This window comes from Narcine bancroftii, chromosome 13 (genome assembly GCF_036971445.1).
Source record: "Narcine bancroftii isolate sNarBan1 chromosome 13, sNarBan1.hap1, whole genome shotgun sequence".
Lineage (NCBI taxonomy): Eukaryota > Metazoa > Chordata > Chondrichthyes > Torpediniformes > Narcinidae > Narcine > Narcine bancroftii.
In genome coordinates this window covers 84,047,329-84,070,822 of record NC_091481.1, presented here as the reverse complement: position 1 = coordinate 84,070,822, position 23,494 = coordinate 84,047,329, and the positions used below count along the sequence as shown (strand labels likewise).

Below are 23,494 nucleotides of genomic sequence, written 5' to 3'. Positions count from 1 at the left end.
AACTGCCTTTGACTCTGTTGGTGTGCGATTTCACACATCCTTCAATCTTCTCGTCGGGAGGAGGGAACGTGGACCACATGGGTGATTCCTTCAGTATGCTGGCTGCAGCAGGGGAACTGCAGATGGAATTGAGAGATGTTCTGACCTTGTGGTTTTCAATGATAAGCTATCACTTATCGGCCATGTTGGTTCAAAGAGGAAGGGTTTTGTGACCTCACCTGGAACAAGCATTGTGACATCGACTCCTTACCAACAAGGAGTTTGGGGACATGGGCCAAATTGTTTTCTTTTATATTTGTGACAGAATCCTCTGTCTGAAGGGCGCCAGCGTTTTGCCGCTGGTGTCAGAGAAGCCCCTGCGATGGAGGCTCCTCATGAAGCATTAGCCAAGGAGCTGTCGTGTCCTGTCTGCCTGGAGCTCTTCACCCCTCCAGTGCTGGAGTTACCATGCGGTCACAACTACTGCAAGCAGTGCATTGAGGCGACACTCTTCTCCCAGAACTGCACCCACGTAAATGGACACTTTTACTGCCCCATGTGCAAAAAAGTAGGAGAAAGAGTTTTATTCTTAGATCGCAATTTGGGTCGTTGGGGGGACGCTTACCTGTGACCCAATTGGGGATGGGTTTGAATCCTACTTGAGAACATAATTCCAGGCATATGTGGGTAAAGACAAAAATAGACTGAGGGAGGAAGACGGGTAATGAGAGTAAAAATGATCACGATTGATATGTATGTGGGTAAAGACAAAAATAGACTGAGGGATGAAGACGGGTAATGAGAGTAAAAATGATCACGATTGATATGTATGCGGGTAAAGACAAAAATAGACTGAGGGATGAAGACGGGTAATGAGAGTAAAAATGATCACGATTGATATGTATGTGGGTAAAGACAAAAATAGACTGAGGGATGAAGACGGGTAATGAGAGTAAAAATGATCACGATTGATATGTATGCGGGTAAAGAGGTATAAGAGTGAATAGAGACAATGAGCATACATGAATGTATCTGTACTTAGAGGAAAATATAGATAGTATAGACAAGAATTAATAAGGGAAGGTAATGGAATAGAGAGAATAAGGAGGGAATTAAAAGAGTGACCTTTGTGACATATGAAAAGTGAAATCTTTTCTGGGGGGGGCGGGGTGGGGGGAAATAGCGGTCACTGCAAAATCAGTTGACGCTTGCGAGTGGATTCGCAAATCCAAATGGAGAGGGGAGATGTGGTTGTCCGACAAGGGATAAAGGACAACTCAGGAGGGGAAGGGGAGATTGGGGATAAAGAAGATAGAAATAGGAGAATAAGGAAAATGTTGGATGTTGTAGGAATGTTGTCTTATAAAGAGTTGAAAATAAGAAAACAGAAATGGAAAAGGAGGAAAGGTAATGATGGAAAAACGGAAAGAGAAGATAAACAAAATATAAAATGGCTACGCTGAACTATATGACTTTAAATATTAATGGAATACATAACCAAATTAAAAGGAAGAAACTACTAAATTTAAATGAATAAATGTATTCCATTAGAAAAAATAACATATAGGTTAAGAAATAATATTGAAATATTCGAACAAGTATAGGAGCCTTACATTAAATACAATAGCGAAAACCTACCGGGGGCAAACATTACCTAAGTTGATGGAAGAAGGAAAGAAAAGAATGGACTCAGTAGAATTTCTGGTGTATTTTTGTTGAATGACAACATTGTCTGACTGGCTTAATGCAACCTAGATTGTATACCTAAAATGGATGAGAGGGGGGGGTGGGGGGCTGGTTTGGGAGGAAAGGGGGGGGGAGAAAAAGTCACTGTATATGTGTGAAAAAGAAATATTGTATATCATGGCTAATGTGATTTATGGTGTGAAAAATAAAAATTTTTTAAAAAAAAGAACATAATTCCAGGCAGATTCTAATGTGGATGCCTGCTCTCTAGAGAGTGAAATTCATAACCTTGCCTTGAAGACAGGATGTTCTGGTCCTTTCAAGTTGACATCACTGAAGCAGATTATCTGGTTGTTCTACATATTGCAGCTCTATGGAGGCATCCTCTCGCACAACCCCATTATCCAGTGCCTATGGGGATTGGTGGATGCCGGATAAATGTATTTGTCGGTTGCTTGAGATTGGAAAACTAACTGCTAGGGGCTGCCAATTTTAAAGTTCAATATTTTGTATCTATCATCTATACATGTGTATTAGTTGAATTTTGTGGGCTAATTTTTAGGGTAACGTTTATGGGGTTTATCACACTTATGGCCGCGGTAAACACCTACACCACTCGAGTCGTTGGAAGCTTGGAAGAGCAGCGGGGAGGTGGCTGGGTCCAGGTGGTAAGTCCACAGTCGTGGCATTGGTAGTTCAGATGGGTGGGTGGCCAGTGCTAAACCAAGAGTCCATAGACTGGGCGTCGGGAGCTTGGATGGGCAGGTGGCTGGGGTCTGGGCAAGGGACAGCGGTCGGGAGCTCAGATGGGTAGACGGCCGGGGCCTAGACGAGAGTTCACGGCTGGGGCATCGGGAACTCAGATGGACGTGTGACCGGGGCCAAAAGTAGTGGGGGGATGGTCAATATTTACATGGTGTTGACTATTACACATGTATATATGGTATTTATTTTCTGCAAATTTTTTTGGCCGGTTGCTTGAATTCCAGATAATAGGGATTTTACTGTAACTGACTGCATATTGCAAAGGGAGGTGGGGCAAGTCAGGATCAGAATTGCAATTTCTTCAGGTTTTTAAAATGAAAATTCAACAAACCAATCCTCTGCTTTTTATGCAACGTACAGATGGACAAGGCGGTCAAATGAGCAGAGATTGGGACGATGAGGCCCCTGGTATTGAAGAACAAAATGTTATTGAAACAAAGAGCTGTGACAAGATGAATACAGGGTGAATGTTTCTTCTGGCTGTGGAATTTCAAACCCCATATATCTAGAAGATACAGTTTTTAAAAAAAACAGCTAAGGGGATTGTTAGATGCCGGAAAGGTGAATTTTCCAGTTCCTTGAGATTGCTTGGATTGGGGAACTGACTGCGAGGGGGCACCAATTTTAAACATTTGCCAATTTATTTTCTGCAATCTTTGCCGGAGGCCGCGGTTGCTTGAATTCCGGATAACAGAGATTTTATGTGGTTTATCACACTTTTGGCCACGTAAGTACCTACGCCATTCGAGTCGTTGGAAGCTTGGAAGAGCATCTTCTTTGATCTGTGGCCATTTGGCTGGGGCAAGGTCAGTCGATGCATAAATGCGGCAAAGAGCATTGGGGGTCATGGATATATGGGCAAACACAGAAAGCAGACAAGAACAGTGCTGTATATTAAAGACAAAATATACTATGAACTAAAAAGGGTGCTGAACTGGACAGATAAAGCTGTTAATAAAGCAGATGGAATCCTTGGATTTATTAGCGGAGGAACAGAAGTTTTGTTCACCTATTGGTTAGACAGACATTGGAGAATTAGTCAGACGACAAGCTGAGGGAAGGATTTGACAGGCTGCAGAGGAGATTTATTAGCATGGTGCCTGGAGATTCAGTTGCCTGGACAAACTAAGGGTGTTCTTCTGAAGCAGAAAATGTTCTGGAAAGATTTAATAAGATGGGTACAAAATATTCTGAGTCCTTTGAGGGAAGGTGAAGAAACAGCAACACTGAGGGAGGGTTTGGAAGCCGGAGGAGAAGCGTATTTAAAATCATTGGCCATAAAACAGGTGGAAGATATGATTTTGTGCAGCACTTTGTTAACGATCTGGATCAAAAGCTGATTAAATGGTGCATTTTAAAATGTATTGATTGGACCGATCTTTCGAAGGGAAACAATGGAAGCAAGGCAGAGAACTGGGATAATTGGAGAGCTTTGTCAGAGGGCAGCCGTGTCCAAACGATTTCCCTGTACTGCTTCTGTTCTTGAGAGACTGAATGGAAGATAAATACGAATGATTAAAATTGGCGCCATTTCCACCCACCCCCCCCCCCTCACCTCAAAGCAGTCAGTTCCTCAATCCAATCTCAAGCAACTGGGAAATGCACTTATCCGGCATCTACCAATCCCCAGAGGTGCCAGGTGCCATGGGTTTTTACTGTATCTCCCAGGTAATGATTGAAAAACACACAGAATTGGTGGAAGAATTCAACCGGTCTCACAGAGTCTCCTGGAGGGAAAGATATATTACCGACGACGGAAGACTGGGAGGGGAGGAGTCCAGACCAACAAAAGGTGTTAATTGGATATAAGAGGAGAGGTGATAATTCATTTTGGTTCTGTGAAAGGAGACAGAGGGAAAAAGGGGGGTGGGGGGAAGAGAGAGAGAGATAGAAAGACAGAGTCAGGGGAAATGGAGCAGGAGGAAAAAGGGTGGGGGCAGAGGTTTTACAGATACTGGAGAAGTTGGAGGGTGCCCAGATGGAAGATGAGGTGTTGTTCCTCCAATGTGCAGGTGGTCTCAGTCTGGCCGTGCTTGAGACCACGAACAGACAGGTTAATAAGGGAATAGGACGGGGAATTGAAATGGGCAGCCATATTCATTATAGTTCAAAAAAATTGTGCCTTTGTGGAATTTACACCTTTTCCCTATGGCGTGTGGGCTTCCCCTGGGTACTTCAGTTCGCTTCCACACCGCAAAGTCATTCTGATTGGTACGTTAACCAGCCTCTGTCAATTGTCCCTGGTCAGTAGGTGACTGGTGGAATCAGAGAGGAATATTGGGAGAATAAAGTGGGTTGGGGTGGGTTTAGTGTACGTGGAGGGGGTGGCGCAGTTAGTGTTACTGTATTACGGTGCCAATTTGAATCCGGCGCTGTCTGTAAGGAGTTTGCTGTTCTCACCATGGCCCATTTCCTCTGGGTGCTCCGGTTTCCCCCCGCCCTCCAAAAAAAGGTATGAGGTTTATTAGAAGATTTACTAGGAGGTTGGCAGGACTTCAGGAACTGAGTTACAGGGAAAGGTATTCCCTAGAGCGTAGAAGAATGAGTGGAGATTTGATAGAAGTATTTAAAATTATGAGGGGGAGAGACAGAGTAAATATAGGTCGGCTTTTTTCACTGAGGGTCGATGAGATGCAAACCAGAGAACATGGGTTAAGGGTGAAAGGGGAACAGTTTAGGGGGAACTTCCTCACACAGAGAGTGGAACGAGCTGCCAGCTGAAGTGAGTGCAGGTTCAATTTTAACATTCAAGAAGAATTGAGGCAGGTACATGGATGGGAAGGATAGGGAGGGCTGTGGACTGGGTGCAGAATAGTGAGACCAGGCAGAAAAATGGAGTGGCACAGAATAGAAGGGCCAAAGGGGACCTGGGTTTTTTTTGCTATAAGATGGTTCATAGAATTTGTGTATTTGGTTGACTCGGCCCTGATGGCCAGAAGGCCTTGTTACTGCGCTCTAAATCTCTATGGTTCCATATTGGACATTTTGGTGCCCACATTTTGGCAACGGATAATTTTGTGCTGGACATTTTGGCGAAAATAAATGACTTTTGTAGCCCTTCAGACATTTTGGCTCCCACAGTTTGGCTCCGGCACGGCAAGTGTGTTTCAGAAACATTTCAGAATCAGAATCGGGATTTATTGTCATGAATAAGTCATGAATTTGTGGCAGCGTCACAGTGTGAAGATTCATATTATAACCACCTAACATTACTATAAAAAATAAAATTATAAAATCAATATTAGTGCATGAAAACTCAGGCCGTGTCTTGGGTTCATTGATCCTTCAGGAATCTGATGGCGGAGGGGAAGAAGCCATCCTTGCGCCGCTGGGTGCTCGTCTTTAGGCTCCTGTACCTTTTTCCTGATGGTAGCAGAGTGAAGAGGGTAGGGTCTGGGTGCTGGGGGTCTTTGAGGATAGAGGCTGCTTTCTTAAGACCCCGCCTCATGTCGATGTCCTGGACGGAGTGAAGTCTGGGGCCTTTGAAATCGCAGGCCGAGTTAACAACCCTCTGGAGTTTATTCTTTGGATTTGTTGTTATTAAATAATCTCTTATTATTACAAATACAATAAATCTAACCCTCACCCGGCAAACATTTTGGGATTTATCGTTATACTTAGGGTCATGTTTGGCGCTGGCCCGGCTCCCCGCGGTGTTTCAGCCCCCAGGAAACTGCTCCCCCAGGTTTATTGTTATGCGGCAGGACGAAGTTGGCCAGCAGACGGTGAGTGGGGCGGCGGGGCGAAATGTCCAATGCCAAAATATCCAGCGCCAAGATATCCAGCCCCAAGCTGTGGGCGCCAAAATGACCCAGTCCCCCGTATGGTTAATGGAGAGGGACAAAGGTTCTGTCTCCATGCTGTGTCTCTCCATGACCCCATGGTCTCATTGGCTTCTTTTCCTGATTAAAACCCCCCCTCCCCAGCACACACACCTGCGAGGAAGGGGCATCGCCATTCTAAAGCGGAATATCTTTGCGGAAAACGTGCTGGGGAAATTCAAGCAGGAGGTAGAAAAGATGAGCTGCAAGGAGGAGAAGCAACAGGCCCAAATGTGTGAAAAGCATGAAGAGGAACTTGTGAACCTGGTGAGTCCGATAACGGGAATGACACAATTCACGAGTTGCACTCACACCGGACTACAAATGTTTTTCAAGAGGGTTGTTTCCTGGAAAAAACATGGGGATTATGATGGTAAACTCAGATTTGCTGTATCACATAGGAGGTTGGAGAAATATTAAATTAATTTTTATTGAATTTAGCACGTTTAATCACATCACGACGCTGACACGTTAGTTCAACTAACCTGAAAATATTTTGCCACTGATTTTCATTTGTACTCAGCATCTGATGCCTCTCACATCAGTGTCCAACAATAGTCGGCCAGCATTGACGGATTCCAGTTGCCCTGATGCCGCTTCTCCTTGGTCGCAATGTCCTGGTGAAACCTTTCACCGTGTTCGTCACTGACGGCGCCAAGATCAGCGGGGAAGGAGTCCAAGGGCGAATGCAGAAGATGAATTTTCATTGATAAGTTGCCCTTCATGGCTTTGTCTGCTTGAAATAGAATTAAAATATGACAGGAAATAAAATAGGTTGTATCTAAAAAATAGTTTGTGATAGGAAATTTTTAAGATGATTTTTACGATTAGCTGCCAAAATCGCTGAGATACATCCAAAAGTGTTCAGGAAACAAAATCTTCCCTGTTCAAATGGTGGCTAACAGTGTGGTGGTCCACCACTGGCCTACTGCAGGGGGCAACCTCTGTACCTCCAGGAGTGTAAGGGGACAGGATGACACCTGGCCGGCTGCCAATCAGTCGGCCTGAATGGATCAAGCCCCACCCGGTCGGGTGTCAATCACCCTCCAGGATATAAGCCTGCGCCGGCCTCCCAAGGCCTCACACAGAGTTGCTGCAGCTACAGCCAGCCTGGCTCTGTGGAAGTCTTTGTGGATTAAAGCCTGTTGTTCAGTCTTTACCTTGTGTGTGTCTGATTCTGTCTAACAGTGCACCACAAACTGCTGGCATTAGATTAGGGGCCAAATGCACTGTAGGCTGTTCGCTTGGGGGTGGGGGGGGGTATGAGCCAGTAGAAAGTGGAGTGAAAGGTGGCTGGAGGAGTTGTTCTATCAGTTGTATAGACTATTCTGGCGAGGAGTGGGAACAATCTCAGCCCAGCTACCCACTCTATGTTAGGGTAGTCTATAATCCCTCTCCATTGCAGGAATACTGTCAGGAGGTAAGGACCACACCCTCCCCAACATGTTGGAAGAGCAGCATCTGAAATTCTATCTGTGCACTCTCCAACCAGACGATATGAACGCCGAATCAGGATCAGAATTTATTGTCATGTACCTGAGCTGTCTGTGAGGAGTTTGTACGTTGGCTGCGTGGGTTCTTGTGCCACTGGGTGCTCGTCTTCAGGCTCCTGTACCTTTTCCTCGATGTCAGCAGAGTGAAGAGGGCACGGCCTGAGTCACTGGGGTCTTTGAGGATAGAGGCTGCATTCTTAAGACACCGCCTCTTGTAGATGTCCTCGATGGGGTGGTCTGGTGTCGCAGACCAAGTTCACAACCCTCTGGGGGAGCACTGAGACTTCACCGTTAAGGTTCAGATTCTATACTTGCTGTATAAGAAGACTCCTAGTTCTGGAATAGAAAACTTTATAATTGAGTTGCCATGTACGTTACCTGCCACCCCTTGACAGCACTAAGTCAAGTGCTCTTAACTTCTCTAAACTAGGGACAGTGATTTCTACACTCACAATACAACAGCTCCCAACCCTTTGTCAGCCCACACCTTACCAACATCTCTGGAGTGGAGCTAGAGTTTGTCCCAGAAGAGAAAGAGGCAGGAGGCTCACACTCGTTGTGCTTTATAGAGCTTTTGGCCGCGGAGTCCAGCCCAAGTATTGATGAGGTCATTAAAGGGCCAGGTGTGTGTGGGCCTTGACCTTGATTGGCAGGTGAGGTGACCTCCGACTATGTTCACAGACAGAGAGGACACTTGGCCATCCACAATCCACATTTCCACCAGGTTCCAGATGGAGAGATCACATGACTCTCCACAATCCCACCAGGTTCCAGACAGAGAGACCTCTACACGCAGCATCCACTTTACACCCCTATCTCTCTCTCTTTCTCACAGACACACACACACACACACACACACACACACACACACACACACACACACACACACACACAAAGAGAAGCTGACAAAACACACCAAAATGTCTATCGTTGCTTGTGGGTGGGGTCCAGCTTCTGCTCACCAAGTTAATTTGCTAACTACCAACACCATGCATGATCCCTGCTGGCTTTGGAGGCTGGTGTTGGTGTACACGGAGTGAGCTACCCCACGCTGTTTTTGACGGGCCTGCGGTGCTCAATCCTTACCCCTCACTGTGCTCCTTTCATAGATGTGCCTGCAAGATGATGTGCCCATATGCAGCATCTGCAAGCTGTTTGGGGACCACCAGTGCCATGAGGTTGCCAGACTCTCGGACGTGTATCAAGAAAGGAAGAAGTGCTTTGCTGAAGACATGCAGTCACTGCACCTGAGGAATGAAAGTATTTCTGGAACCATCCAGGTATTGCATAAGGGCGGCATGGTTAGCGCCACGCTGTTACAGCGCCAGCGACCGGGGTTCATATCCAGCGTTTGTACATTCTCCCCATGACCTGCATGGGGTTCCTCCAAGTGCTGCAGTCTCCTTCGACCCTTAAACATACTGAGGGGTGGTAGGTCAATTGGGCGGCACGGGCTCGTGGGCCGGAAGGGCCTGTTACCGCGCTGTATGTCTAAATATTAAAAAAAACTTACAGGGGCATGGGTGGGGCAGATAGTAAAATTTTTCCAGAGCAGAATTCAGAGGTCATCGGTTTAGTGCAGGAGGTTGGAGAGGAAATGAGGAAGATTTAACTGCAAACTGAGCAGAGAGGCTGGAACACACTGCCTGAGGACCTGGTGGAGGCAGGTTCAATGTCCAAGCTATCACTTGGGTTGTCAAGGACAATGAGGCTATGGAACAAAGCCAAGAAAACAGGATCAGTATGGAACGGTATTTGCTGGATAGCATTGCTAAATACCACAGAGTGCAAATAGCAATTAGTATGGCCCATTTTCACAAAAGACTGGGACGTTATCCTGTCCCTGTTACTCTCAGCCACTCGTTCCCCTCAAACCATACTGAGCACCCCTGGCCCCACAGTGAGCAATGTGTAGCGCGATCAATGGCCACCCACAGGCACAAAGCAAGCAGTCAAAGGCTTTATAAATCAGAAAACCCAGACATGCTGCTGGCTCACGTCCAAGGCTGGTATAAGGGAGGAGACTATTTATTAGGGGATCTTATGGGGAGGGGCTTACAGGTACAGAAGATGGGCCAGCCTGCCCAGCCCAGTAAGGACATGTCCGTATCTGCCTACAGTACCATGTTCCACCACACAACAGATCACACCCCAATCCCTACATTGACCAACAGGCTTCACACTAAGCACAGGGCCTCACCAAGGCCCCCCCAATGAGCAACAAGTCCCATCCCAGGCCCTGCACCGAGCAACAGGCCCCACACCAAGCAACATGCCTAATATCAAGCACCAGGCCTCACCCCAGCGACCTACACTGAGCAACAGTCCCTACACTAAGTGGTCCCACCCTAGGCCTCACACTGAGCACCAGGCCCCACATTGATCACCAGGCCTCACTGTAGGGCCCACACAGAGCACAAGGCCCCACACTGAGCACTAGGCCTCAATCCAGGCTCCATACTGAATACCAGGCACCTCAATGAGCACCAGGCTTCCTCCCCAGGCCTCATGTCAGATCCTGCACTGACCTTCTTCGCCTGCCATAGTCTGGCAAAAGTAGACAGGCCTGCATCATGGGCTGACTGCCTTCTTGAGCTTTCCTTCCTCACAGCTCCAGTGAGCTGGATTTAATATTGACCTCTGGTGTGGTGTTTACACGTTCACTCTGTGACCATGCAGATTTCCTCTGGGTATTCCAGCCTCCTCCAGCATCCAGAACACACATCGAGTCACAGTTAAGTAAATTACACTGGACAACAAAGATTTTGCTTCCTGAATAATTTTGGGTGCATTTTATGGATTTTGGGCTCTATTTATGTTATGAAGACCACCTTAAAATGTTCCTATCACACATAATGGTTTTTTTGGATAAAACCTATTTTGTGATGTCCTGTCATATTTTAAAAGTACACAAAGCAAGCTGCTTCGGTCAGTCCAAACCTACCTGGGCAGGCACTCAGCTCAAGGGCTATGCAAATATTGTTCTGGATATGTTTAGACAGGATAGATGCAGACAGGATCTAAAAGCAGCTCACATACACAGAGGCTGAGCATTGATGTAGATTGAATGCATGTTCTTCAGGCAAATGCAGAGTGAGTGGACTTAACAACAGCATTTATTGTCTTCAGGAAGATTCAATACAGCAGAAATGTCTCGTCAATGTCGCAACAGCTGCGATCCATTCTGTTCCATTTGTGCTCAAAGACGCAGCACGACTTCACCTCCCTACCTGTCAAAGCCACTGACCACCAGCTGCGAGCCGGGGTCTCTAACTGCTTTTTCCTGGTCCTTAACAGGAAGTGGAGAAGCAACTGCACAACAACGAGTCGTCCTGCCGAATCACAAGGTTGATGATTGACGCGGTGGGGGGAAGCCTGCTGGAGCAGCTGAAATCCAAGATGGACACCCTGAAGTTGGAGGTGGAGAGCGAGAAGGCACGGAAGGCGGAGAAACTGCAGGGGCTCCTGGCCACCCTCAACGGGCCCCCCCAGCTCTACCTGCAGATGAAGCGGCTGCTGGACTCCCACCTGAGCGCTGCGCACTTCCTCCGAGAGGACAAGTTACTGCGGGCCGAGGTAGACCGACTCTCCTGGGAGGTCCTGCCCCAGGTCGCGAAGGGGGGCAGTGGCATCTCCACGGGGCACTACTTCAAGGAACTGCTCAAGGGCATCGACGTGAAGGACTTCAGCACCTTGGGAGCGAGGAGCGCGCTGCTGGAGGAGATGGGTGCCTGGGCGTCCACCTGCTCAAACCCATACACATCCCCGGATGATAATCTGGACCAGGTTATTCACAAAATTATGTTAAACCTGGGAGTTAAAGGCAGTGGGACAGATGAGGATGAAGACTATGAATCCTTTCTATCAAGTTCATCTCACTTCAACAACACTTCCCAGGAGCTCGAAGAGGAGCCAATGGAGAGGATAGACTTATAACCAAAGTATCTATTATTACGAATAAATTCCATTATTCAAAATATTTCAGGTCTATTTACCCATCTTCTTCCTCCAACACTAGTTTGGGATCTGGATCAACCCTAATGTGTGATTCAAGATTCTTTTTATTGTCATAGAATAAAATAGAATGTAATATTATGCAAAATTTCCTTTAGTCCACTGTAAGGCAGTAGATTCGCCATCAGCAGAAATTGCCCAACTCCCCCTACAGTCAGAGAGAGAGAGAGAGCGAGAGAGAGAGAGAAGCAGAAGAGAGATCCCCCCCACTTCCCGAGTCACCGAGTGTCCGTGGATTTAGCTCCAGCGTTCCCGTTGCCCCCTCAGTCACACAGAGACAAGTCCAAACCATCGGCAGGTCGAGAACCTCCGACACGGTCAGGAAGCCCTCGGTTCCGATACCCTCTCAGGCAGCCTCCAGCTAGCCTCCAGCAGTCTGCAGCCTGGCGCGAGTCCTTCAACCATAGCCCACCGACTCCAGACAGTCACAGCTCTTCTGCCTCTCCAGCAGGCTCATGAGGATAGGGGAAAATCTTCGGGCCATGCCCCCCCCCCACCCATCCACCCGCAAGCTAGCAACACTAGGGGGTCGCGGACTGCACCAAGTGACACCATCAGAGGGGGTGTCACCAAAATGAATCATGTGGCTTCATCTCCACGCACTACATGCACGCGCATTTGTCTGAAACGCCGGAGGGAGGGGGAAGTGTGACGGCGGTGGATGGAGGAGGTCCTTGGCAATTATGGCACCCCCTTCCTCTGCCCCCCATTGAGTGAGTTTGTGCCCCCCATCCCGCAGTTACCCTAATCCCCCTCCCCCGCAACCCACGATTAGATCTCTTCTGACGCCAAATCTGCTCTCCAGGTCACCCTGTGCCGTCTTCTCAACCCATGACTTTAGATCCTGGGTCACTGATAGTGAAGGGAACAGTGGAAGAGCAACAGGGGGTCAGACACGAGTTCTAATTGGAGGAAGGGAAGAGGTCTTGAAGGATAGTTTGGCTGATGGTCATGGGGATGGGTGCGGCCGTGAAGGGAACTGAACAGAGAAGGTGAGAATAGTGAAGAGAACATGGGACACTATAGCACAGTACAGGCCCTTCAGCCCTCGATGTTGTGCCGACCTGTATATTACTCCCCCAAAAAATGAAACCCTTCCTACCTCGTTGTAATCCTCTATTATTTTTTCCATCCGTGTGTGTCTGAGAGTCTCTTAAATGTCCCAATGTTCCAGCCACCACCACCATCCCTGGCGAGAGATTCCAGGCTCCTTCAACTCTGCGTAAAAAAATGTACCTTTGCCTTCTCCCCTAAACTTTCTCCCTTCACTTTGTTCAGACGTCCTCTGGTGTTGGTTACTCCCACCCTGAGGAAAAGGTGCTGGCTGCCTCTCAGAATCTTCTAGGCTTCTGTTAAGTCTCCTCTCAACCTTCTTCACTCCAAAGAGAAAAGCCCCAGTTCCACTAAACTTGCCAGTCCAGGCCACATCCTGGTGAATCTCCTCTGCCCCCTCTCCTCCGCGTCCACATCCTTCCTGTAGAGAGGTGACCAGAACTGAACACAATATTCCAAGTGGGGTCTCACCAGTGATTTGTAGATTTTTTGAACTCAATCCCCCCTGACTAATGAAGCCCAACATCCCACTAGCCTTCTTACATATCCTATCAACCTTGAGAGATCTGGACCACAAGGTCCCTCTGTTCCCTCACACTGTTAAGTATAAATGGGACAGATGAGGACAGGAGCAACTGTTGAGTGGAATTTGGTGCAGGTTAGAAATACGTTTTTACGAATTATTCCATATATTGAACAGGCAAAAGTTAAGCAAACTTGGCTTTTCTGAAAATATTAAATCACTCACAACAATGCAAAGAAGCTGTGAAAATCACCCCAAATCATTTAATCAGTTTGGAATACTGCCTCTCAACCGACTTATAACCTATGTGACTTACGACCATACAAACATACGACTGAAAATAAATACTGTGTATATTTTTGTTTTAAATAAAGAAATATAGATGTAAATATAAAAATTATCCTTGGTCTACCAATGCTAACAGCTGCGTGCGTACGGTAGTGACCGTCAGACAATACCCCGGCATTGTGTACATCACAGCATCTCTCTCAGTTCTCAGGATAAAATAATGTTGTACAGGGTTGTTGGGAGAGCGCAGGGCAGTGGGATTAGTGTGGGGGCTGATAGCGGACTGTCGGGAGAGCGTGGGGCAGTGGGATCAAGGTGGGGGCTGATAGTGAGCTGTCGGGAGAGCACGGGACAGTGGGATCAGTGTGGGGGCTGATAGCAGGATGTCAGGAGAGCATAGGGCAGTGTGGGAGCTGATAGTGGGCTGTCGGGAGAGCACGGGGCAATGGGATCAGTGTGGAAGCTGATAGCAGACTGTCGAGAGAGCGTGGGCCAGTAGGATCAGTGTGGGGGCTGATAGCGGGCTGTCGGGAGAGCGCGGGGCAGTGGGATCAGTGTGGGGACTACATGCCATGTTAACATAGGTCTGACTTGCATCCATTTCGGGATCTGACCAGTCGGTCAGAACGTAACTCGGACATACGTTGGGGAATGGTTGCATATTTTATATGAAGTGAGAGCCATCAATTTCCTTGTTGGTTAATTTTCTCACAAGTAGGGATGACCAACTCGTTATGAATGGTTTAAAAAGGTTCACAGCCTGAAGCTTCTGAATACTTTGAAGCATCAATGGCTCACCTATTATGCAACTCTTTCTAAATGAAGCTCACAAAACCGATGGGCAAGCAAGTTCTTCTGCAGACAGTGGTCATTGACATTGCCACACCCACCGCCTGAAGTGTTTCTGATCTGTCGGACAGGTGTTTGGGGATTTTACTTCATTATGGTGAGAATTCTTCTGTCATCAGCAGGGAAGATCTTTGCGTTAATGCGCTCTTTCTTCGGAATGATGTTCCAACCTGTTGATTTTGGTGATCCTAAGTTTTGGGCGACGTCTCTTACAGTTTTATTCTTGTTTTTCAGCCTCATAATGGGCTTCTTTGAGTTTCGTTGGCCCAACTCTGGTCCTCATGTTGAAAAAATGGCAACGACAGACTCCAAAGGTGATCAAAAGCTTAGAAGCGAGCCCAACTCTCTTATACCTGCACCAGTGAGGCAATTAAACACACTTGAGTACTCACCAACACCTATGAGGCCAAATGTCCCAAACATTAGGGTGCCCCGAAATGAGAGGACTATGTATAAAAAGGGCTGCAATTTCTACATGCTCAAACCAAAATGCATACCGATAACCTTGACTAAAATCTGGGGTGTGCACTTTAATTACTTTAATTGTTTTATTACAAATTTTTTTAAAAGTGGCTTTGTCCCCAACATTATGGAGGTCACTGAATAAAGATACAAATACATAAATGACATTTTGAGCCTTCCAGGAAGGTATGATCTATGTGTAGAAGTAAAGCACGAAAGTGGTTGACGTACAAACGCGATCAAACAGTGTCCTTAATGTAGCAAAGATAAAGATACAGAACTAATGTTTCAGGCTCGAGGCCTTGATCATTGGACCTTGATGAGGGGCTCAAGTCCAAAACGTCGGTAACGTACCTTTATCTTTGCTACGTAAAGGACACTGTTTGACCTGCTGAGTTTCTCCAGTTTCGCGTTTTTACTAACCGCTTTCCGGTGGAATCATCTGGAGAACATGGCTCCGGGTGTCTGCGAAGGGATGTTCAGGTGGCAGCAATGAAGCCAGAGTTCTGCCACCTGAAAGATCCAAAGCGGGAAGAGGTGCCGCAGAGCAAACGCCGGCTCCTGACTTGGGTCATCCGTCTGACAGCTCGCCTCCCAGCTGCCGACAGCCCCTTCCTCACAGCCTGACAGCCCCCGGGCTGGGGCAGCCGGCATGGGACATCAGCGCTGGGGTGGCCGGCGCAGGACATCAGCACTGGGGCAGCTGGCACCCGGAGGACTGTCGGGCAGCAGGGACCTGAAAGCTGCGAGCCATTTTTCCTGGTGCTGCTTTCAGGTGCAACGGGGGATTCTCTGAGCTGGAGATTATACCTACTCAAGGAGGGTTAGGTAAGTGCTCCTCTGGGCTGGGTTCTCCACTTTCAGGTGGTCACCCAACAGCCGCATTGGGGTAGAATAGGCGGCATTAGAGTCAGGTAATGTGGCCACCTGAAAGCGGCTGCTATGATCAAAGCACCTGAATAAGATGGTGGGGGGATGGATGGGGGGGTGGGGAGAGCATAGATCCAGAGGCACAAGGTGGACATGAGGGAGGGTGTCGGGGAGGGGAGATGTAGGCGACAGCGCCACGAGAGCACTCCTTCATTCATGGCGTGCTCCATTTTCGCAACCCGTGGGGCTGTGAGCTCTGCAAGTGGCAGCTTTTCACCCCCAAAGATCTGTGAAACTTTTCATCAAGATAAAAAGACAGGATAATTGTGTTCAATTTTATTATATTTCTTTGACACGATGCCAAATTCATTCTTTGCACATCTCAGGTAAGTCAGGCTAATTTATGCAGAAGATCTCCTGCCAATTTTCTAATTTCCCAACATCTGCTGCTTCCACAAAGTTAAGAAAACCTAATGAGAGAGACTTGCCAGAATATCCAACTCCTAATGCTGTATAAACACGGGAAGCCATTTAATAGTCAACAAACTCATCTTGTGCAATTCTAATATTGTCCAGAGCTGTCAACACATTCCTTAATCCCCAGAGATAAATTGCAAATGAACCACCTTCTGCCATCTTCAGTGGGCGAGATGGTCCAAGCTACATTCACCGGCTCCTGCAGCAGCTCCCGATCACGGGCAGAGCAGCTCCTGTGGCCCACTGCGACGTAGCCGGAAAGTATCGGACCAGCCGCAGCAGGACAGGCATCTCCGGTTCTGGGTGGGAACAGTCCACTACCAGAGGAGCAGTGGACGTGCATTCAATTGCATATCTTAAAAGGGTCGTGGGATAAGTATCTGAAGAAACGAATTTGAGAGAACGGGAGTGAGAATGGGTGGGTCCTTTTTCCGCATAACTGATACAGGACTGCTTTTTTTTAGACATAAGGCACAGTAACAGGTCCTGCAGCCTGTGCATCCCAGGTACACCAATTGACCTACAACCCCTCCCCCCACCAACCCGGTACGTTTATGAAGGGTGGGAGGGTCCCGGAGGAAACCTCATGGAGACACAGGGAGAGTGTACAAACTCCTTATACTCAGCGGTGGATTCGAACCTCAGACACTGTCGCTGGTGCCATGACGGCGTTTCGCTAACCGCTGCACAAACTGTGCCGCCCTTTAGATTGCTGCCAGTTTCCCAAGAGTAAGGCTCTTACACTGTGGTACAAAACTGGCTCCTCATATTGACGTCTTCAATGGATGGGAGGCCAGAGCCTTATTTTTGGCCTTGATCGTCTTCCCATCCGAGCTCCTGACTCCTTGAAAGATGCAGATACTTAATCAAAACTAGCTCCACCACCACGCCCCCCCCCCCAAAATTTGACCCCAAAAAATTGGTCTCAAAAACTCAACTATTACATGAGTGGATATGGTTTCAAAGGGGTGGCAGGGTTGGCGTAGCGGTTAGTGCAACTAACCAGCGCCAGCAATGGGGACCGGGGTTCGAATCCCACACTGTCTGTAAGGAGTTTGTTCATTCTCCCCGTGCCTGCGCAGGTTTGCACCAGGGACTCCGGTTTCCTCCCACCCTTCAAAACGTACCAGGGGTGTAAATTAATTGGGTGCGATTGGGCAGCACGGACTCGTGGGCCGAAAGGGCCTGTTGCTGTGCTGTATGTCCAAATTTTAAAATAAATTTAAAATTAATCTCTAACTACTGCAGTTCAATTAAGTCATCTGTCTTCATGGGAATTTGGCATTCTCACTCACCGCTGCCCTCTGCCAGCGACCTCCTGAACTCAAGATTTGATTAAAAGCACGGCAACGATGATAATAAGAATTAATCAGAAATAAATCATGAGGCCATTTTGGCACGAAATAGCAGAAATATTAACCAGGAGTGGCCTTTGTGGGCGACCTGGAGCGATATCCACAAGGTAATTTAATGCAAATTGACCAAATCTCATTTATAAAAAATAGCACTGTGCGAAGCGGAAAAAAACATTTCGCGGTCACTCGGACGTCCGACTCCCCTCTACTGATAGCGTGACAGGCTGCGGAAGTGAACAGCCGTTACCTACAGAATAAAAATCATACATAACTTAAAGAATGAATACAAAACTTTTGTAATGGTCTGACAGTCATCCCTGAGGCCGACACCGCAATAAAAAGGGACAAAAGCGCGTATAAAAGTAACTAAAAACGTTGTTTCCCCAACTGTTCTCTACATACCTAAAATACGTAAGCTTGGATGGTGACTGGATCTGTATGTAGGGAAGGGGAAAGAGGGAGGGACGGTGTTCAATATATTGTGCATTTAAAATATCACTATGTAAAATTTTTGAAAAAAAAAATAGTAGTCAAAAAAACCTCGGTTTTATGCTGTTGGGGAAGTGAATCACTGAGAGAGTTAAATGCACATATGGGTTCTAAAACACACACAGTCATTATCATTTCTGCTTCATTTCCTGTCAGGAGAATTCTTCTGTAACTGAACAAAAAAATAAGTTACAGGGTAAACAGATTATTTGCTTTGCTGGAAGTCAACAGAAGGGATAAAACAATCCCCTTGATGACAGATTCTCCTCCATCTCCAGTAACAGCTGCACTGCCCCAGCCCTGTGGAAGATTGCACAGCCGCTCTTTCACTCCAGTCATTCTGAGAGCCACAAGGGAATGCAGCAGGCTACGGCTCTTCTTGTCCTCCACCCCCCGCAGTGAGGTACACTGAGCATCGGAAGAGGAGGTGGGGAGTTATTTGTCGTCACTGCAGTGGAGGAACGGAACGGATGGCCATCGAAACCCAACCACGGCTGGAAACCCACTGCATCAATGCAGATCCAGAGGTTGTTGGTATTGAGGAAGGAAAATCTCATATTTCTATCGTCGCTTTAAGAACTGGCTCGGTTAGCTTCTCATATTGTGGGAAACAAGACAGTCAATTTGCCAGTAGCCAGATTCCACTAACCCTGATGAGATAAGAACCTGATAATCCAGGTTCTTTTTAGGAATCAATATCGACAAATAAATAAGACAGTGTCCTTGCCGCTCTGCAGAACAATAGACTCCACCACCGGCCTACTGCAGGCGGCAACCTCTGTACCTGCAGGAGTGTAAGGGGACAGGACAACACTTGGCCGGCTGTCAATCAGTGGCCTGAATGGATCAATCCCCACCCGGTCGAGTGTCAATCACCCTCCAGGATACAAGCCTGCACCAGTCACCCGAGGCCTCACTCAGAGTTGCTGCATCCCCAGCCAGCCTGGCTCTGTGGAAGTCTTTGTGGATTAAAGCCTGTTGTTCAGTCTTTACCTTGTGTGTGTCCGATTCTGGCTAACAGTGCACCACATTGATAATAGATGGTGGAGTAGGCCAATCGGATCATGGCTGATCTTTCTCTTTCAATAACTGATCCCACCCTTATCCCCATAACCCTTAACTCCCCTCCCCGCAAGAGCCTTATCCAACTCTCTCTTAAATCTATCCAGCGAATCTGGCCCCACCACCCTCCGTGCCAATGCATTCCACAGAAAAAAAATTCTCCTCCTTTCGGTCTTAAATGGCCTTCCCTGTATTCTTAAACTATGCCCTCTAGTCCTAGTCTCTCCCATCATTGGGAACACGTGCTCTGATTTCACTCTATCAAGCCCTTTGATAATCCTAAATACCTCAATCATGTCTCCCCTCATCCTTCTAAACTCCATCGCATATAATCCCAGTCGTTCTAACCTATCTGCGTTTGTCAATCCTGCCATCCCAGGCGAGGATCTTTCACGATTACCTTCGGTGCCTGTGTATCTGCGTGTATTTCTGCCTGTCTATGGGTGTGCATGTATGGACGTGTGTGTGTGTGTGTGTGTGTGTGTGTGTGTGTGTGTGTGTGTGTGTGTGTGTGTGTGACCTATGCATTAAACTGTGCAATTTGTAGTTAGTATTGGGGAGGTTCAAGAGCTGAACATAGCAACAAGGAGAGGTTGTGACCAGGGAGATGGGGGGGTTGGTCCTTTATGTCATAAAACACTCCAAAATGCTGGAGGAACTCAGCTGGTCTTTTCAGCATCCATACAAAGCAAAGATAGATTCCTGACATCCCGCGCCAGAGGTTTTCCTCGAGGAATTTCTAGGACGTTGGCTGCCTTCTTGAGGCAGTGTCTTCCATGGACGTCTTCAATGGATGGGAGGTCAGAGCCTTTGATGGACTTGGCCAGGTTTCTGCTGCCTTCTGGGTTCCTGGACACCCAAATGATGCTGCGGTGCAACCCATCAGACACGTGTGTTGATGTGGGCGCTTGTCCTTACACTAGTGTGCACACGCTTGAGGATAGACAGGTAATTGGGTCCCAACAACACGGGCAAGGGAAAGCGCAGTCTCTGTGCAAGCCGAGGCGTAGCCAGTTTGAAAGTAAGGAGACCGAATGCACATAAAAGGCTCCACGATACATACCAAATCATTTTAAATTCATTATACATTTTTATTTTGTATTTAACATCAAAACACAAGGCAGATACCACCGCAACAGCAAGAGTGGTATCACCAGCTCCTAGTCTTCAGTGGGCTCCACCTCAACGCGGCCTGGGCACCGTCTCCATCTCCTGGGATGAAGGGTAGGTGGCAAGTCTAGTTTGGGCACAGAGCTTGAAGGCAGCTAGTGTCTGTAGAATCACGTCTCTCAGAAGCTTTCAGGAGTGGGAAAAACATCTTGCGATGAAGATGACACATTGAGAGAGAATGAGTCATTCCCATCCCTTGGTAAGATCTTCTTGTAATCACTCCTACTCACTCTTCGCCACACAAGAGTAGAATTTTTTATTTGCAAAGTCCTTTTTAAAGGCGCTACAGCATCACCAAATTCCCTGCTTTGTTTACAGAATCATCCTGTATGGAAAGTCTGATCTATCCTAGTGAAACAGATATTCATAGTCTTACAGCATCACTGGTTCCCCAGAGCTCTCCAAATTTATGTCACCTTTGGTCTAATTCAGTGGATCTCAACCTTTTCCTTTCCACTCACATCCCACTGTAAGTAATCCCTCTGCCATCTGTGCTCTGTGATTAGTATGGGATTGCTTAAGGTGGGATGTGGGTGGAAAGAAAGATTTTGAAAACCACTGTTTAAATCATCCCTCATGGACTCGTTATGTGCAGGGTTTCAGAACTCCAAAGGAAATGGGCCAATGACCATTTTTCTCAAGCCAAATATTTCAGTAACAATTGGGTCGAGAGCAGTGATCTCAACCTTCCCTTCCCATCCCACCTTAAGCAATCCCTTACTAATCACAGAGCACCGATGGTCTAGGGATTACTTAAAGTGGGATGCGAGTGGAAAGAGAAAGGTTGAGAACCACTGAGATAGATCAACATTCAAGATTTTTTTTTCCTAACAAAAAAAGTGACAGTGGAATCACAGACACTGCCTTACTTTTCGTGCGCTATTTTGTTTTATATAGCAATAAGATGGTTATAATATGAATGAAGCTCCAAAACATCGAATTTCATGACTTGTTCATGAAAATAAATCCTGATTTTGGATCGTTATGGAGCATTATGAAAATCCCCATATATTGACAACACGTTCCAATTTTGTTCTAGCAGCATTTCAAACCAACTTGTCTTGGCTTCATGCACAGATTGAAATGCAGTTTCCCCAACAGGGGACGTACTCGCTAGATGACCAGGTTAAAAGATGAGATTTCGCTGAGGAAAAATTCCCACTCCCAACCCCCCCCCCATTCCCCCTCCACAAAGGGTGGTTGCACTCTGGAGCCCAAAGTTTGGATCTGGAGTGCAAGTTGCTGATGCATCGAGCGGGAATCACTGGAGGCGAACTCACAGTGTCCCCTGAGGTGATTGATGGTCGGCGCCAGGCAATTTCTGCTGATGGCTAATCTTTGCCTGCTTTACAGCAGGCCAAATGCAATTTTGTGTGACGCAGGCAGTCCCCAGGCTACGAACGAGTTCCGTTACCACCCTCCACATCAACAATTCTGTAGTGGAGAGAACCAAGTTCCTTGGAGTCCACTTAAAGTAGCGACCCATCCTGCCCACACATCTCCTCACTTGTCAGGTCGACTCCATTTCCTGAGAAGACTGAAGGGAGCGAGGCCACCGGCCACCATCATGTCGACCTTCTACAGGAGCTCGATCGAGTGTCCTGGCCGGCTGCATCAACATGTGGGCACGGTTGCTGGAGAGCATTGGATTGGAGGTCAAGCCTCAAGACCATAAGAGCGGCAGAGAGGGTCACTGGGGTTTCTTTCCCTGCCATCGACTTGATCTATCAAGAGCGTTGCCTGTAGTGGGCTCACAAAACACAGCGTGTCTTCTGGCTACTCCCATTGGGAAGGAGGTCCAGGAGCATCAGAACTAGAACCACCAGGCTGAGAAACCACTTCTTCCCACTGGCAGTGAGAATGCCAAATGACAGATGAGCTGCTCATACAATCCCTCCAAGACGCTACAATTTATTTAACAAGAGCTATTTATTTTATGTACTACATATAAAATTGCTTGTAAATAGGTGTGCTATATTACACTGGAGACCGAAGAACGCGGTTTCATCCAGTTGTACTTACAGGTGCTCCCCTACTTACAATTTTTCAGTTGCAGTCGTTCGAATCCATACTTCCAATTTCAAATTCCGATCTGTTCGACGCTAGCATTCTGCGAGAGTACCGTACGGCAAGTTCTCTCGCTGTGCTGACTCAACCTTGCTCGCGGTCTCTGTAGCGATCACATGGACTGTAAACAACCCGTCGTGTCCATTAAACGCCCACACATTTCCCGCTTCTGGTGAGGAAAGAGAAAAGCAATTTTTCTGGAGATTAAACTCAGGATATTTGCTCAGCATGAAGGCGGCAAGCCGGTAATGGCTGTAGCACGCGAGTCAGGACTTTTGGAATCAGTGATCTCGACCATCTTAAAGGAGGAGAGGCGAATCAGTGATGCTGAACTCAACGTGTCGACGAGCAGATCTACAAGCATCACCGGGAGTGAAATTGATGGCCCTGTCATTTCAGCGTCCCCACCAACCAGCAAATCATTTTAGTTCAATGGTTCAAACGTTCTTCACGCCCGGTCTACTTTCAGCTGTGTACTCTAATGGTTTTTTCCAGTGGAGAAAAAAAAATGAGAGGTGCAATACTCTTTTTCGACTTACGATGGGTTTGCTGGAACGTAACCCCATCATAAGTTGAGGAGCCCCTGTATGCAATTGAATGATAATAAATTTGAACTTTGTTGGACAATCTTCATCCCAAGTGAACCTAGGTTGAATCACTTTTTAAATTCCAGTAGACAGCTTGGTTTCGTCTCTCAGCTGTGCGAAGTTACTGGAAGGTTAAAACCTTGAGTTTTTACTTCCTAATTAATTTTGTGCCCATCTCTTTTAAGGGAACTATTGTTTGTAGTGTTACCACACTATGATGTAATATGTCGTAATATCCGCCCAGGCTAACTGCTTTCATTCTACAAAATGTGAAGGAAGCGTGAGCACGAGAAAGCTTTGATTTTTTGTATCTAAGCATTTTTATCTCTATATATCTTTATACAGTAAATGCTTTGTTATTCACCATTTATGAAAGTCCAGTTATGCAAAATGTTTATCTGTTCTATCAATGAATTAAAACTACATAAAGTAACAGGCCAGAGTTTGATTTGGGATATCACAGCTCACACTTTGGAGGATGATT

General features: G+C 47.0%; 1 protein-coding gene and 1 long non-coding RNA gene across 5 annotated transcripts; one reads left to right on the top strand and one right to left on the bottom strand.

The window, feature by feature from the left end:
• The first annotated feature begins 256 nt into the window (after positions 1-256).
• On the top strand, positions 257-11,723 carry LOC138748570 (tripartite motif-containing protein 54-like). 3 transcript variants are annotated; one of them, XM_069908989.1, is made up of 4 exons: positions 257-547; positions 6,357-6,518; positions 8,854-9,024; positions 11,042-11,723. In XM_069908989.1, exons 1-4 carry the CDS (start codon positions 362-364, stop codon positions 11,678-11,680), a joined length of 1,158 nt encoding a protein of 385 aa, XP_069765090.1. In that variant the 5' UTR covers positions 257-361; the 3' UTR covers positions 11,681-11,723. The 3 variants fall into 3 exon arrangements, with proteins under 3 accessions (XP_069765090.1, XP_069765091.1, XP_069765092.1); XM_069908990.1 differs by lacking the exon at positions 6,357-6,518; XM_069908991.1 differs by lacking the exon at positions 8,854-9,024.
• LOC138748572 (uncharacterized) lies at positions 6,698-23,288 on the bottom strand. 2 transcript variants are annotated; one of them, XR_011348166.1, is made up of 4 exons: positions 22,963-23,288; positions 22,397-22,592; positions 7,788-8,080; positions 6,698-6,984 (listed from the first exon to the last, which is right to left on the bottom strand). It is a non-coding gene; the product is annotated as an uncharacterized lncRNA (long non-coding RNA). The 2 variants fall into 2 exon arrangements; XR_011348165.1 differs by lacking the exon at positions 22,963-23,288 and having other exon boundaries at positions 22,397-22,756.
• Between the last annotated feature and the right edge of the window lie 206 nt (positions 23,289-23,494).

Coding starts and splice junctions, on each gene's coding strand:
- LOC138748570 (XM_069908989.1), top strand. CDS start 362: ATGGAGGCTCCTCATGAAGCATTAGCCAAGGAGCTGTCGTGTCCTGTC. Junction 548..6,356: donor ACTGCCCCATGTGCAAAAAA/GTAGGAGAAAGA, acceptor CCCCCTCCCCAG/CACACACACCTGCGAGGAAG. Junction 9,025..11,041: donor GTATTTCTGGAACCATCCAG/GTATTGCATAAG, acceptor GGTCCTTAACAG/GAAGTGGAGAAGCAACTGCA.